General features: G+C 38.6%; 1 protein-coding gene across 1 annotated transcript in view; it reads left to right on the plus strand.

Annotated features, from left to right (window-relative positions):
* The window catches only part of LOC306879739 (protein BEAN1-like), a 64215-nt gene extending 47662 nt beyond the window's left edge, over positions 1 to 16553 (plus strand). Inside the window, exon 6 of the mRNA XM_079432905.1 lies at positions 13162 to 16553. Within this exon, the coding sequence (XP_079289031.1) occupies positions 13162 to 13531 (370 nt within the window). The 3' untranslated portion in view covers positions 13532 to 16553. The remainder of the gene's footprint in view (positions 1 to 13161) is intronic.
* Positions 16554 to 16831: the final 278 nt, after the last annotated feature.

Below are 16831 nucleotides of genomic sequence, written 5' to 3' on the forward strand. Positions count from 1 at the left end.
CACCAATTCTCGAAAATGTGCCATTTGAAAGCATAACTCCTTCTAGTGGAGGAAGCCCTAGTGCTTAGAATAGTTTCTACTACGTCGGGCGGAAGCCCAGCATCTCTCAGTTGGTCCTCCTCAGGGGCCAGACATGCAGGTTCCAGAGCTCGGGCCGGGGATGAAATACTGTCCCCTGTGCCTGAGATAGGAGATCTCTCCTGACCGGAATCGCACACGGCGAGCCGTCGTGGAGGGATATTACAAACCCGATTCCAAAAAAGTTGGGAGACTGTACAAATGGTGAATAAAAACAGAATGCAATGATGTGGAAGTTTCAAATTTCTATATTTTATTCAGAATACAACATAGATTACATATCAAATGTTTAAACTGAGAAAATGTATCAATTTAAGGGAAAAATACGTTTATTTTAAATTTCATGGCATCAACACATCTCAAAAAAGTTGGGACAAGGCCATGTTTACCACTGTGTGGCATCCCCTCTTCTTTTTATAACAGTCTGCAAACGTCTGGGGACTGAGGAGACAAGTTGCTCAAGTTTAGGAATAGGAATGTTGTCCCATTCTTGTCTAATACAGGCTTCTAGTTGCTCAATTGTCTTAGACTTTTTCTTGGAGGACATGATGCTCCTCAGGTCCGGTCTCTTTGAGGCGGACTATGAAGCGCGGCGAGCCGTTGGCCACCCGGTCCCGACCAGGTCCGTTTCTTGAGCGCAGCGGGGAAGAAACCTCACAAACGCCTCCTCATAGCGTTTTTGCCTCCCGGAACCTAGCGGCGTCAGTGCTAGCGGAGTCGCCAAAAAGGCCGGAAGGCGAGATGGGGGCATGAAGGAGGAAAGCGCGGTCTTTGTCCCTGATGCCCGTGAGGTTGAGCCACAGATGTCTCTCCGTGGAAACCATGGCAGCCATAGAACGGCCGATGGCAGGGGCCGTCTGCTTGGTCGCACGGAGAGACAAATCTGTGGCCCCGCGAAGTTCTAAAAACGCCTCTTCGTCAACTGCCCCGCCTGTGCTCAAATCTTTCAGCAGGTCAGCCTGGTATGCCTGCAAGACTGCCATAGTGTACAAAGCAGCACCAGCCTGACCCGCTGCTTGAAAGGCTTTCCCCACCAGTGAAGATGTTACTCTGCATGGCTTGGTGGGGAGAGTTGACTTCTTTAATGATGATGAGCTCCCAGGAGAGAGATAGCCCGCGAGCATCTCTTCAATCTGGAGCATCATCATATAGCCCGAGCCTTTGCATCAACGATAGTCGAGTAGATCGGCGTCGATGGCACAAAAACACGGGACGAATACGCTCTGTTCCATAAACGAGTTACCTCGTCATGGAGATCACCGAAGAAGGGGATAGACCGTCACTGAGGCCCCTCTCCTCGGTCACCCGACAGATATCTGTCGTCTAACTTTGAGCGTTTGGGGGTCTCTTGCTCCTGCAGCCAGTCTAGATGTAATCGATCGACTGCCCGAGTAACCACCTCGAAGCTTTTTCATCACGAGAGGAGCATTCTGAGGTGGCACGTTCCACCTCCGCAGAAGCAAGAGATGAAGTCTCCTCGGCCCGTTCAGAAGGAACGCCGGGGCACGCTTGAGAAACGGATGCGAGGGCTTCATGATCCGGCGAGAGCGCAAGAGAAAGAGGCGAGTCCGTCTCATGCGCTTCAGCCATATCAACACAGGATCCCCACGAGCTTATAAAGAAGGTGAGGCGCACGCGAAGCACTTAGATCGAAAGGAGATCGCAGTGCTCGCCCTCGAGCCCGAGGATCGTGTGCTCTTCCCCCAAACACTCAAGGCAGAAAGCATGGAGATCTTCGTCAGAGAGCTGCCTCTGACAAGGAGGTAAACATTTCTTCTCCTGATCTGCCATAATGAGTAGTTATTTTTTATTTATTTTTTTTCTATATACTCGCTTCCTGCTTTACTTTTTTTTCTTTTTCACTTTAAGTGTGCTTACACACACACACACACACACACACACACAATGCGGTCCTTGAAGACAAAAGACCTGAAGATGTTTCCACGTCACATCTATTTATAATCTCCAGGTGTTTGTAATCGAGTGACGTCACCTAACCGAGGTTATATAAGCCAAAATGTGGTGTGTTTGACACTCATGCTTCAACAACCGGTCGACAAAGAATGTTTCCAATAGCGCTTTAAGCGCAGCATCGAGAGTAGCTTTTGATAAGGGACTGAGGTGTTAGTATATGGTGATCTGTCGCGCCACATCAAAGAGCGTCAAAACGGCATTTATTGTCTGAAAAAAATGGATTGATTTGTTCGGTACACATGCGTACTGAACCAAAAGAACTATACTGAGAATTTGCCATACGAATACGTGTACCATTACACCCTAACATGTAGCGTATATATATACATGTTATTTGATCAAATTTATTTGATCAAAAATACAGTACAAACTGTAATATTGTGAAATGGTATTACAATTTAAAATAACTTTTTTATTTGAATATATTTTAAAATGTTGTCATTTATTTCTATGATGGCAAAGCTGAATTTTCAGCACCTATTACTCCAGTGTTTAGTCACGTGAATGTTCAGAAATATTTCGAATGGGCTAATTTGGTGCTAAAGAAACATTTATTGTGTTTAATGTTGAAAACAGTTGTGCTGCTTAATATTTTTACATTTCAGACTTTTTTTTATACTGTCATTCAAAATTTAATTTTCAGTAAGATATAAGAAAAAAATATAAAATATGTAAGGATGTATTAAAATGTGATGTTTTAAGCATAAAATTGTTTTTAAACATTAATAGAAAGGAAAGGATGTGTGGCCAAGTATGGTGACCCATACTCGGAATTTGTGCTCTGCATTTAACCCATCCAAGTGAACACACACACAGAGCTGCGGTGTCCAGGGAGCAGTTGGGGATTCGGTGCCTTGCTCAAGGCTCTCACTTCAGTCGTGGTATTGAGGGTGGAGACAGCACTGGACATTCACTCCCGCACCTACAATCCCTGCCGGACCTGAGACTCGAACCCACAACCTTTAAGTTACCAGTCCAACCATCTATCCATTACATTTACATTTATACATTTATCTGACAAAGCTAAATTGCTATATATGTCAGAGGTCGCACGCCTCTGGAGCAACTAGGGGTTAAGTGTCTTGCTCAGGGACACATTGGTGTCTCACAGTGGATTCGAACCCGGGTCTCTCACACCAAAGGCATGTGTCTTATCCACTGCGCCATCACCACCCCATTAGGCCACAACTGTCCCCAATAAGAACCATTACCCATTTAATCTCAAATTTTTCCCAGACATGAAAATATCCAAATGATGTGTCATTAGTAACCCTTTGAAATAATCAATAATTATTTTTTGACATTTTTTTAGAAAAGTGTGTGAAAAATTTATGTTTTATGTTCGGTCACGATAGTGACCGGTGGGATATGGAGAATACTGAAATCACATATTTCTGCAGTTATGTAAAATTGTTATATATCTTAGCTCAGCTATTTTAAACTGTTTGATCACATTCTAGGGTTACTATTATGTATAAAAAAAAACTGAGATAAAAAAAACAAAAACAATTCAACCATCATGGCATTTCAAAATTGTTTTTTTCTAAAATATAGCATCAAATTTTTATATCAATGCTATGAGTATTACAACATCATTATTGTAAAAAAATTCTAAAAGTTGAATTTTAAATGTAGTGCAATATTTTGTCATTGCAACATTTTATTGTCATTTTCACTAGCAAATGCCATTGGATTACATTGTAAAATAAATTTCACCATTATCCCACCGGTCACTATTGTGATCATCAACATGTTTACTCATTCTATTTGGGGGAAGTCGTGGCCTAATGGTTAGAGAGTTGGACTTGTAATCCAAAGGTTGCGGGTTCGAGTCCCCGGCCGGCAGGAATTGTAGGTGGGGGGAGTGAATGTCCAGCGCTCTCTCCACCCTCAATACCACGACTGAGGTGCCCTTGAGCAAGGCACCGAACCCCCAACTGCTCCCCGGGTGCTGCAGCATAAAATGGCTGCCCACTGCTCCGGGTGTGTGTTCACGGTGTGTGTGTGTTCACTGCTGTGTGTGTGCACGTTGGATGGGTTAAATGCAGAGCACAAATTCCGAGTATGGGTCACATGATTAGACAATGTTCACTAATCATGTGAAACTGCACATATTTAATTGAGACCCTTTATTTGTTCCATATTAGCAGGAAGTGCACTAAAACATCAGTCGGTACGGTTTGTAAAGCTTTAAAAATGAAAAACTTTTTTACAGTCACTATTGTGACCGGTGGAATTAACCGGTGTTACGTAGTAACGCGTTACACCCAACACTGGCGACCACTAAATAGAGTAAAATAAATTAGGTATTATTTTAAAGCTTAGACTCTCAGCTTTTTAATGAATGTAATCATTTTGGTCAGCTCTTAATGAGTGCTGAGCAGTGCCTGTAAACCTGGCTGTACCACTGGCGGGACGCCCCCTAGCTGTGCAAAAATGAATAATCATATTTTCAAAACTACAGCCTTGATCAACGCAATTATAGGTGTCATATGTCATTTGAAAGCTCTCATGGAGTAGATTACAATGAGTATAATTCTGTCAGGACCACTATCGTCAATATAACTTACGATTAGCATACATTTTAGGTTGGGGGGGAATGGTTCTGTTCTGGACAAACACTCCCTGCCCATCAACACAGCCTAGCATGGATAGGAGCAGGGAGAGCAGAATATCTCCCTCAGGGTAACAGAACAGAACCAACATCAATGATAAATGTAGCAGATACCATTAATGTTCTACGTGTTTATTTTAACAACATGATTCAGTGGTCTGACTCAATGATATATTCAACGGCAAGTCCTGACTGGACGAGGGAAGCAGCTGGGGATGGAGGTGGGTGATTAGGTTCTGAGCGAAGCGATAGCTTCTGAATAATGACTGAAGGGACCTTATGAAGGGAATTATGATTGGTGTCGTGATCCTATAGGTAGATGTGGATCAGCTGAGTGTCAGCTGATGCGAGCTTGACTAACATGACCTGCCAGAACTACTGCTATGCTCCATTTGTTTTGTGCTTTGACTAAACTTGAGTGAGTTTTTGTACGTGAATCCCCGCAAGAACCGATAGCATTTATGTCACGTTTTGGCTCGTAGCTTCATGAAACATGCTCCGATTGTGGAAAATCTGACATCATTATTTACAGCAGAATATCACAAATAAAATGTATCCAACATTAACATAATCCAATAAATCGATCACGAGATATTGCTCACAAAATTACAACACATAAAACCCCACAGGTGCACAGATGCTAACTAAAACTAAAATGTAGCTATCACGTGGCATTTCCGCTTATAACTTCATAAAATATGCATGGATTGTAGAAAATGGCACATCATTACTTACAGTAGGGTTGTCACGGTGAAGGAATTTCCCTTGCGGTAATTTTGAGTGGCTCAATAGCGCGGTATGCGGTATTACTGCGCATATATAAACTGTGTGTGTATGTGTTACAATGTAAGGAGGTCATATTCAGAAACCGAAACTAAATCGCGTTGAAACAGGAAGTGAAGTAAACAGAAGAGAATAACAGAATAACGGTCCACATAACAAAACATAAACCTGACAATAAGATTGTTAATCGATTGTTAGCCTACATATATATATATATATATATATATATATATATATATATATATAACAGTTAGTTCTGATCCTCGAATCTGACTGACAAGATGCTTTTTCTGTTGATAACCTGCGAGTTCTAGACGGGCTGTCAGTCAGTGCCGTTTCATTGTTTTGCCACAGGTGGCGGCAAGAGACTGTCTTTGAGCGATTCTTTAAACCGTTCATTCAACTACACGTTCAAAAATGCTGATTCTTTCAGAGAGAAACTACTGAAACACGCTGTTGAAATCATTTTAACTTTGAGCGCCACTTTTAAAGGCTCAGCTGACCAGCAATGCATCGATGCTAAGACAGATTTCGCTTTCCTTGGATTTGACAACATGTTTTCACAAATATACATGACTCGGCCTGAAGGACAGATGCAGGTAATAAGATAGACATAGATAGACGCCCTATTCAACTGCTCCAGGCACGTAGATGCGGCCGCCATCTTGGAACGGTATTTTTGACGTCTTTCACCATACTGTAGGTTCGCACAGAGCCGTTGAGCCGTTCTGTGCATGTTTGTGGCATCTTTTGAATATTCAGTGATTACTATGGTGAATGACGTCAAGTATACCGCTACAATATGGCGGACAGCTTACGTATAGCGGCCCATAGAAACAGTCGCTAATGAGGCATCTAGTACATCTATGGGTAATAGGACGCGATCAGTCGATCTCTCTCATTCGCTGTCTGTTTAGGCTTGTTACGTGCAAATTTACTGAGCCTCTGCACAAATCAGCATGGTACACATTATTATTATTACTAATGTTCAGGACACATGCACGAAGTGTAAAACTAGAAGGGCGTAACCTTACGAAAAAGAAAACACGGAAATATCGCAGTTGCTGCGGTTGTTGCATTCCTCTGCGGTTATGCTGGTCAATTGGTATTGCGATATTGCGGTTATCGCGACAGCCCTAACTTACAGTGAATGCTCCTGATTGAAAGGAGTCCAAGATCAACATAATGCCATGCATTGATCATGAGTGAAAAAACGATTTTAAACAATGCCCATTAGGGGGCGACAAAGGCTAAAAAAAAGGCTACCTTAGTTCCAAATACTGTAACTTTTGACGTCTTTATGCGATCACCACAAAATTCAGATCCAGATATAGCTCACATATAGAGGAACATCACCAAAAAAGAATGGTGATCACTGATGTTCCTCTATATGTCTTATCTTATTTCCTTCATGAGATATTGCATGTCAAATTAGAAAGATATGTACATTTTCCCTTGTACACCCTTGTTTTTGTTGTTGTTGTTTTTTTGCTGTTTATTAGCAATTTCTCAGCATGAGAATGTCCAAATATTTTTTTATTTAAAAAGTTTCCTTTCAAATGATACCAACCTTTTGACTCTCTTTGCTATAGTTTTGGAGTTATGAGTCTTTACATTTTTGTATGTCACTCAGAAAAAAAAAAAAAAACTCTGAAGATGCCTTCAGGGCTTAAAGGGTTAATAATTGAGTACCAGTGATAATGGATAACTATTGATTATCAAATCAGCATATTAAAATTATTTCTGATTTACTATATTAGTAAATATAATGAATTTATATTTTTATTGAATTTTGTTAATATAATGCATATTATTTTTGGATTTAAATTTTAGCTATTTTATTACACAAATGTATTTTAAAGATTGGGTGTGGAAAGACTGTACACTATATCCCTGTCATCTGCAGGTGTTGTTCTTCATACTCTCTGGGGAAGTGGGAGCTTCATTTGCCCAAGGTGCAAAAACAACTGACGCTCATATTTGTTCTTGGGAACAACAATTGCGGAAAAAAAAAAACATTAAAGCAAATGCAGGCTGTTTATTATTTATGGATATGGATAGATGAGATGAGATGAGAGTCACAGTCATGACTGGGCTGTGACATTTGCATAGCCTGATTAATGAATTATTGTCAGTTGAGGTGACATCTCAGTAAGTGTGTGTGGAGGGGTCCCTGAGGAGCCTGGCTCCTTAACAGAGGAAGCAGGATGGTGCAAAACAGTTCTCACCTTGTTCTGAACAGAGGGAACAGCTTTATGTAACACTCACATGGAGGGATATAGAAAGCCCTAACAGATCTCTGTGCTTTACCTTCTTATCATTCAGAAAAAGCCAAATTAGCTTTCATATCCTTTTCCTGGGATTCATCGCAGGGCAGGCGTCGACATTTTGAATGTGCTTTTATCTTGATAGCACCTCATGCACACACTCGCACATGGAGGATTCTCGATCAGAGTCATTATTTATGTATGAGGAGCAGGGGAACACACTGCTGAGGGTAACCAGGGTAACAACAGACGTCTTATTCATATTGATTACAGGTGACACAGCAGGTGTTGTGAACCTTTAAATGAGCACAACTGTATCAGGCTGTATAGGAGTAGAGGTCTACATGGAAATTAAAGTTGAATCCTGAACTCAGTCTATAAATCAAACACTTAGACTTGATCCAGCATGACCTGTCGAAATCAATCAGTCTTTTTTCAAGTCAGCATCGAGGTAAAATCCTCCCTGTCTTGTTTTTTAATTTTTTAAATGCTTGTTATGGATCTTATTAAGAACCGTTCACTCATGCATATTTTTGCATTACTCATGCTTATGACTTTTTTCAAACATTTAATTCACTTAAACCCTGCATGTTTCTTACTATTGACTCCAAGCTTACATTCAGATCTGCCTTCATCCAGTCAACAGCCAATGCACAGAGCCAAGTTCATAGGAGCAATATCACACAAGTAGCAGTGCGATATGACTGTATATTGGTGCGGCTGTGATTCTGCTGTAGGTAGTCACAGTGTGCCAATATACAGCCATATCGCACGTCTGCGAGTGTGATATTGCATTTATACAACAGTCCGACGGCGCGAGTGTGTAAAAGAAACAACAACGGAGTGTCTTTAAAAACCTTGTGCAAATTACTACCTGCATCTTATACAGCGTTCATTCTTCAGCTTAATCTCATATTCACAATAAAACATTAGTTGAAATTTTTGTCTGCATCTTACAAGTTGTTGTTAAAACTAAAAATAACTTCCTTGTTTAGAACAGTGTTTCAGCCTCTTTCAATATAAAAGTCTTTAGTGCTGACTCACTCATAAAAAAGTCACTTGTCGCCATCTAATGGCGGAACAATGTAACTAAAATCACCATCACGAACACACACCATTTCCCAATACTAAAGACTAATATTAAATACTATTATTTATATGAGGTATTATTTATTGAATAATATTTAATAAACAACATCAGCCATCATAAAAGTTGCTAGGCAATTCAGTCAAAAGTACAAAGGCAGCGCTCTGATATACAGCATTGAAGTTACACAAAATGTAACGTGATGAGATTTTGCCCTCAGCCAAAACTATTTGCTCTGGAACAAATAATAGATTAATAAGACCAAAGACTACCCGTGAGATTTACCCAAAACGAATTATATCTCATGCTTAGACACCATAGAGACATCCGAGCCAGCTGCAAATTCCAGAAGATCCGGCCAAGGTAAGGCTCTCTCGGCGGGTTTATGAGCGCTGAACGGCCGCTGACGCCCTGGAGCTCATGTCTCCGAAAACACCAAAGCAAATTTTCAAATAGATGTTATCTTTATTAACAAACCGCATATTTGAAGTCTAAACAAGTACATTCTTACCTAAAAAACAAAACAAAAAAACTCTGTTCCGTGCATTCCAAAAACACAAAAACAGTATTATTTATAAAATGATAGTGGATTTGGGTGTCTGCCATGACAGTTTAGTGAATTACAAATTAAAATGTGGTTTTGTTTATCTTAGTATATGGGTTGAAGTGGACTCAGAATGCTACACTGCAGGGAGTGGACTCAGAATGCTACACTGCAGGGGGAGTTTCTGTTTGGCTTTGTGTATTTCTGTGAATCAATCTTATAATGTACACAATATAATGTACAACCTAATGAAAAGACTGCATAATGCATTTGTATACAGTCCAAAGGATGTAGTCATTGGCCATCATTGCCAAGTTTAGAAGGAGAGACTGCCGAAGTGTGTAATTCTTAGACATAGTGGCGCCACAGTATATCTGAGTGCAGTATTCTCAGGGACGTGTGCCAGAGCATTGTGGGGTTATGAGCACTCAGCCAGGCTGTCCATACTGGCTGTCCTGCTTATGGTGTTGGTGTGAAGTGTCCAGGCATGGAGTCCTGTTTGCAGTGGTCTCCACCTGTGCTGATATCTGGATTGGTATGTCAAGTTGATGTGTGTTAACGTGCAAATTTTCTTGCACTCACAAAAAACAATGATTTTTAACAAAAAATGCTAATTAAATGTCAAAAGTTGTTTTAAACCTCAAATCACTTTAGGTATAGAAATATAAAAGTTCTAAAGCTATGGAAGCTCATTTTCACCACCAATATGACTTCACCAAAGCATGATTTTTTCATTTTCAAGATTTTTCCCTTATGTGACAGAAATGGGCTTCCAAATAAAGCACTAAGCAAATATATACCCATAAAACGAACTATTGCCAGAACTAACGGTAAGGGAAGGAATCTGCTGGAACATTGAAAATGATGGATTGGCCCCCTCAAAGTCCGAACCTCAACCCCATCGAGTTGGAAATAAACTGGACAGATCTATTGCACATTCAAAGGAAAGCCTTTGGCTTGAGTTGCGGAAGGCATGGGATAATAGTGCATTCAAAATGAAAGCTTTTGTTTACATAATATATGTTTGTGTACTGTGTATATTTATTATGTATATATAAACACACACACATACACTATATATTTTGAAAATATTTACATGTATATATTTATATTCTTATATTTTATATTATATATATAAATATATTTAATATATCAACATAACATATTTTTCTTAAATATATACATGCATGTGTTTGTATTTATATATAATAAATATACACAGTAGACACAAATATTTAGAAAACAAAAACTTTCATTTTGGATGCGATTAATCACGATTAATTATAATTATATTTTAACACTAAAATATAACAATTCTTGGATATAATTTCACTAAAACATTTTGTGACTACATTGTCTACATTAATTGCAATCTGCTACACTGACATACATTTGCATTGGCATTTTTTGCTAGTATGCACTACTAATAATTGTAACATTACACAAATGTATCTGTTAACATCTATTTTTGGTTGATAACTTCAACTGCTTGATGTATCAGCAGTCTCAAATCTCAGCCAACTAGAGATGCAGAGGCAAAAATAAAGAATGACCCTCAAGCAGCACAGATGTTATTCAGAGTCCACATGAAGAGGCGTTTTTCGTGTTCATGATGTGGTATGATTACTATCATGACATGAGAAGAGAAACGAGAAGACAGAGAAACTTTAGGAGAATGAAACTAGATTGATTTCATCTGAACCACTTTTTTGGTGTTTACTCCTTTAATGGGTTTCAGTCATGCTTAGCCATTTTCCCTGGTATCATCACCTCTTCCAGTTGAACAGGTGGTGTGTTAATTAGCCCTCATCACCTCACTGAAGCCTGATGGAGGAGGTGAGGGAGTGGATCTCTGAGTATATGGGAGACCCTTCGATACAGCTGCTGCTGATAGATCAGCTTATTATATAGCCAACGATTATAGAAGCATCAGAAATAATTCACGTCCACAAATGGCAGCTTAATTCAACAAACAATTCCATGAGAGAATGACCCACAAGATGCCCATAAATGGAATATCAGGGGAGCAGATACCCAAAAAATCTATAATATCTATTTACTAGTAATATATTTATAATTCATATTTATTAAATAAATAAATAAAAATTGTTCCAAAGCAGTGGTGTTTTTTTCTGTGTTGCTCCTTTTCATACATACCAGTTTGAAAGCATGTACCTTAAATTGTCAACATTTGGGTTGTGTTAGAAAATTAGGTACTGTATGTATTTTGTATTCAATAAATATTGGATTCCAGTCGATTCTGGAAAATTATGAAGTGGAGTTTTAGGGTCATTAATGTGTTTTTAAAGAAACCTCTTATGCTCACAAAAGCGGCATTCATTTAATCAAAAACAGAAAAAAAAAAAACAAGAATTGTGAAAATTACTATAATTTTAATATTTTACATTTTAATTTATGTTTTAGAATGTGATGGTAAAGCTGAATCTTCTGTGTCACAATTCTTCAGAAATCATTCTAATATGCTGATTTGCTGCTCAAGAAACATTTCTATTTATCAATTTTGAAAACTGTTGTGCTGCTTAATTTTGTTGTGGAAACATATTTTTAAGGATTCTTTGATGAATAGAATAATTACAATATAGCAAAAGAATTGCATTTATTTGAAACTGAAATCTTTTGTATCATTACAAATATGTTTACTGTATTTTTTGATCCATTTAATGCATCCTTGCTAAATAACAGTGTTAATTTCTTTTTAAAGAAATATTCGTAACCCATCTTTACATATTTTTTATGTAGACAAAAAAGATGTGTATATAACAGAGCGCTTTGTGCCCACCACAAAGCCCTCTCTCTGTGTTCATCTCTCATGTGTAAGCCTGGGGTGGCAGCTTAAACCAATTCTAGCATCCCGTTTCCGCTCTCACTGACAGTCTGATATGGTTAACCATACCAAGATCCAATTACCCTGCTGCTATTCGCTCTTACTCTTTCTAACACTGTGCTCTGCTCACGCTGAGGTCAGAGGCATAAGACTGCTTCACTTTACTGGAAGCGCTCATGAACCTGGTTAATGTAGTTCACCTCACACACACACACACAACTCACCTTCACACAAACAAGTAGGCCATTTCACTTCCTTTGTCTCTCTTTCTGTATGCTTTTCTCTTGGATGGACACATCAGGCTTTAAATCTGATGTGCTTCACTGGAGCTTTGTTTGCCGTGCAGCAGGATATCGCACATAGAAACTGAAATTGGCAATTTGGTATAGTAGGAAGGAACAAAAAGAGAATCAAATGTCAGTAATACTGAGGGTCTGACATTCAGATGTTATAACGGCATATGAAAAATATTCTCACTATGTAAATATCCTGGGTTTATTCCTCATTCATAATGCAGTTATAAAAATGCATAATACCATCATCAATCTTACACTTCTGGTAAAATGTTGCGAACTTAAAGTGTAGAATTGTAGAAGTGAAGTGTAAAACGGCTTGAAATAATTATTTGTCTTCGATGTATATTTGATTTTTTTTTTGTATCAAAAAGTTGACTTTATAATAACAAACTATATACTTTTCCCATACAGAATATAAGTATTTAGTAAGGAGATAATCATATTTCAGAGTTCTTAGCAAAAATAAATTTTCTGCCATCTAGTGGTTATAAAATGTAACCTACCATGTATACAGGACATACTATATGCTTCCCTAAAAAATTATTTTATCGAATTTTAAATTGTAGTATAGTATATTGATAAATACATCAGTTACATAATATTGTTGAAATGTTATTTGAAATCAGATGTGTACATATAATAATATTTATTTCAAAATGGTCTTTTCTTTCAGTTATGATGAGTGTGTGGGACAAGGGACGCAGATATATGTTCCAACGGACGATCCGCCCCCCTACTCCCTCACAGACCCGTGCCGGGAGCATCCTGCCCCACACCGTCACAGAGAGGTAGAGGATCTGCTCTCTGGTGCTTCTTGGGTGTCAGCAAGTGGCTCTTCCCATTACCCAACCAGACTACAGGACTTCAGACACCAGCCAGTTGCCTCCATATCTTTGTCAGCCTTACCTTTAGATGAGGCGCCCCCATACGAGGCAGTAGTGAGTGAACAAAACCAGCCTCTTCCTCTGATGCCCCTGGATCTGCTCAAACACACTACAGCAGACAGCAGTCCTCAGGACAGCGTTTCCCACAGGATCCTGTAATCCTTGCCTCTCCTGTACACTCATACGTCACTGTACCAAACCAGCTTTGAGAGGGACTCTATTGTGTGGCTGGGGTCTTCTGAAAGTCAAGACCTGAAACTGACACCTGCAGGAGCCCACAATTACCTCTCACTTCAGCCGACACAGACACTGCACTTCTTGCTTTCTGTGACACAGCGGGAACCGCCATGGGAGCACAGGGCTATGGACCACTTTTTTGTGCATCACCTCACCTTGTCTTTTGCTTATGGTATAATTCGATTTCAACGTATGTCTTCTATTACTGGTAGACTAATAGACGATTTAAATATCACAAGCACCAATATCAACAACCATTGAAATGTGCCCTTCTGGATGTCAGAAAAGAGCAGAAAGCCTCTTAATAAACCTGGGGCTGTAATAGAGAAATTTTAATAGGAATAGAAATTTGTCTTTCTTTTTAGTGTGAAAATGTGTGTTCCTGCATGAGTGACTGTGTATTTCCAACAGGTCTATTATGATTTTTCTCTTTTTTTTTCCCTTTCAAATTTTTGGGTTGGTTTTAACTACACTAGTAAACATTTGAAATGGATCAAAACCTGTCATCAAAGTTGTCCTGAAACCTAAAACCAAAATGTGTCTTAGAACTACTTTGATTAACTTTTTTGATCCACTTCAAATATTGACTACTATATTTACTTTTTGTAAATTGAAAGTTTTTTTAAGATGATATTTTGTAAATTTAATAACTAGAATAACTAGCAAAGATGAGAAATTACCTTTGAAATTTGAATGTCATAAGAAAATCAATATGCTTTTAATCCATACTTTTTTACTTTTCTGCTTTACATCAGTGGTTCTCAACTAGAGGGCCAGGACCCACTAGGGGCCTAAACCAAGCTTCCTGATAAGTCTTAATATTATTTAAATTTAGTTATATTAACATAATCATAAAGGAATAGTTCACTCAAAAATTTAAATATGCTTAAAAATTACAAACCCTCAGAACATCCAAATTGTATATGAGTTTGTTTCTTCATCGGAACAGATTTGGAGAAATTTAGCATTGCATCACTTGCTCACCAATGGATGCTCTACAGTGAATGGATGCCGTCAGAATGAGAATCCAAACAGCTGATAAAAACATCACAATAATCCACAAGTAATCAACGTGACTCAAGTCCATCAATTAACATCTTGTGAAAATTGTCTTGGACAAAGGAGAGGCTTGGAGTCAAAAAGGTTGAGAACCACTGTTGTACATCTATTTCACAGATCACTGTGATTTATTTACATATCCTTCTGTTTGCAAAGACTACTGTTTTCCTAAAGTCTCAAATGCATCTGAAAATCTTATTAGGAGAACAGCAGATGTGTGATAAGTGATATCAATGCATATGACAATACAAACTATAGTTAGAAAGGGCTTTAGGGAACACTTTGCCAAAGGTTGTAAAACAATTGTTCTTCTAAACTGCATTAATGCCGTGTACATTAGAACATAAGAGCTGAGACTGGTAAGTAGATCAATTGCAAAGCCGTTGTAGCATCGACGTCAATATGAAATTAAACATAAGATAGTTCTCGCTGGACACATTCTGTGCTTCCAAAACATGTATGTATCAGATTTGTTTCTGTTTTTGTTCTGCCATTGCCCGCTTTATTCATTGTAACACCATGGCTTCGCCACATGCATGTTTCTAATATACAATGTGCCTATTAATCACCATGACTGTTAGATTAACATGCTAAAGTGAAGAAAATTTCATTCCAAAAAACGCATATACAGGTGCTTCTCAATAAATTAGAATGTCGTGGAAAAGTTCATTTATTTCAGTAATTCAACTCAAATTGTGAAACTCGTGTATTAAATAAATTCAGTGCACACAGACTGAAGTAGTTTAAGTCATTGGTTCTTTTAAATGTGATGATTTAGGCTCACATTTAACAAAAACCCACCAATTCAATCTCAACAAATTAGAATACTTCATAAGACCAATAAAAAAAACATTTTTAGTGAATTGTTGGCCTTCTGGAAAGTATGTTCATTTACTGTATATGTACTCAAAACTTGGTAGGGGCTCCTTTTGCTTTAATTACTGCCTCAATTGCATTGTTGGGTCTGGTGTCTCACATCTTCCTCTTGACAATACCGAGGTCAGGCGAGTTTGCTGGCCAATCAAGCACAGTAACACCATGGTCATTGAACCAGCTTTTGGTACCTTTGGCAGTGTGGGCAGGTGCCAAGTCGTGCTGGAAAATGAAATCAGCATCTCCATAAAGCTTGTCAGCAGAAGGAAGCATGAAGTGCTCTAAAATTTCCTGGTAGATGGCTGCGTTGACTGTGGACTTCAGAAAACACAATGGACCAACACCAGCAGATGACATGGCAGCCAAATCATCACTGACTGTGGAAACTTCACACTGGACTTCAAGCAAAAATCGATTATGTGCCTCTCCAGACTCTGGGACCTTGATTTCCAAATGAAATACTAAATTTACTTTCATATGAAAAGAGCACTTTTGACCACTGAGCAACAGTCCAGTTCTTTTTCTCCACAGCCCAGGTAAGACGCTTCTGACGTTGTCTCTGGTTCAGAAGTGGCTTGGTAGCCCTTTTCCTGAAGACGTCTGAGCGTGGTGACTCTTGATGCACTGACTCCAGCTTCAGTCCACTCCTTGTGAAGTTCTCACAAGTGTTTGAATCAACTTTGCTTGACAGTATTCTCAAGCTTGCCGTCATCCCTGTTGCTTGTGTACCTTTTCCTACCCAAATTCTTCCTTCCAGTCAACTTTGCATTTAATATGCCAAATAACAGCCACCCCTTTCAGTAATGACCCTCTGTGACTTACCCTCTTTGTGGAGGGCGTCAATGGTCATCTTCTGGATCATTTCCAAGTCAGCAGTCTTCCCCATTATTGTGGTTCCAAAGAACAAGAGATACCCAGAATTTATACTGTAGGGATGGTCATTAACTGAAACTCAAATGTAAATATTCTAATATTTTGAGATATTGATTTTTGACTGTAAGCTCTAATCATCAAAACTAAAACAAAAAAAAATAGAATTTTTTTTATTTTACATGTAATGAATCTAAAATGTATGAAAGTTTCACTTTTTGAAATAAGTTACAAGAAAAAATGAACTTTTCCATGACGTTATAATTTATTGAGATGCACCTGTATACATTATTTATTTATATATTTAAAAGCTACCCAGAAATAACACTGCATGACACCTCACCTCTATTCTCGTCACTTTCCCCTCACAGCACGAAAGTAAATACTTACAGAAAAGACGGTCTAATGGGATTTTTTAAA

This window comes from Barbus barbus, assembly GCF_936440315.1.
Source record: "Barbus barbus genome assembly, chromosome: 2".
NCBI classification, from domain to species: Eukaryota; Metazoa; Chordata; class Actinopteri; order Cypriniformes; family Cyprinidae; genus Barbus; species Barbus barbus.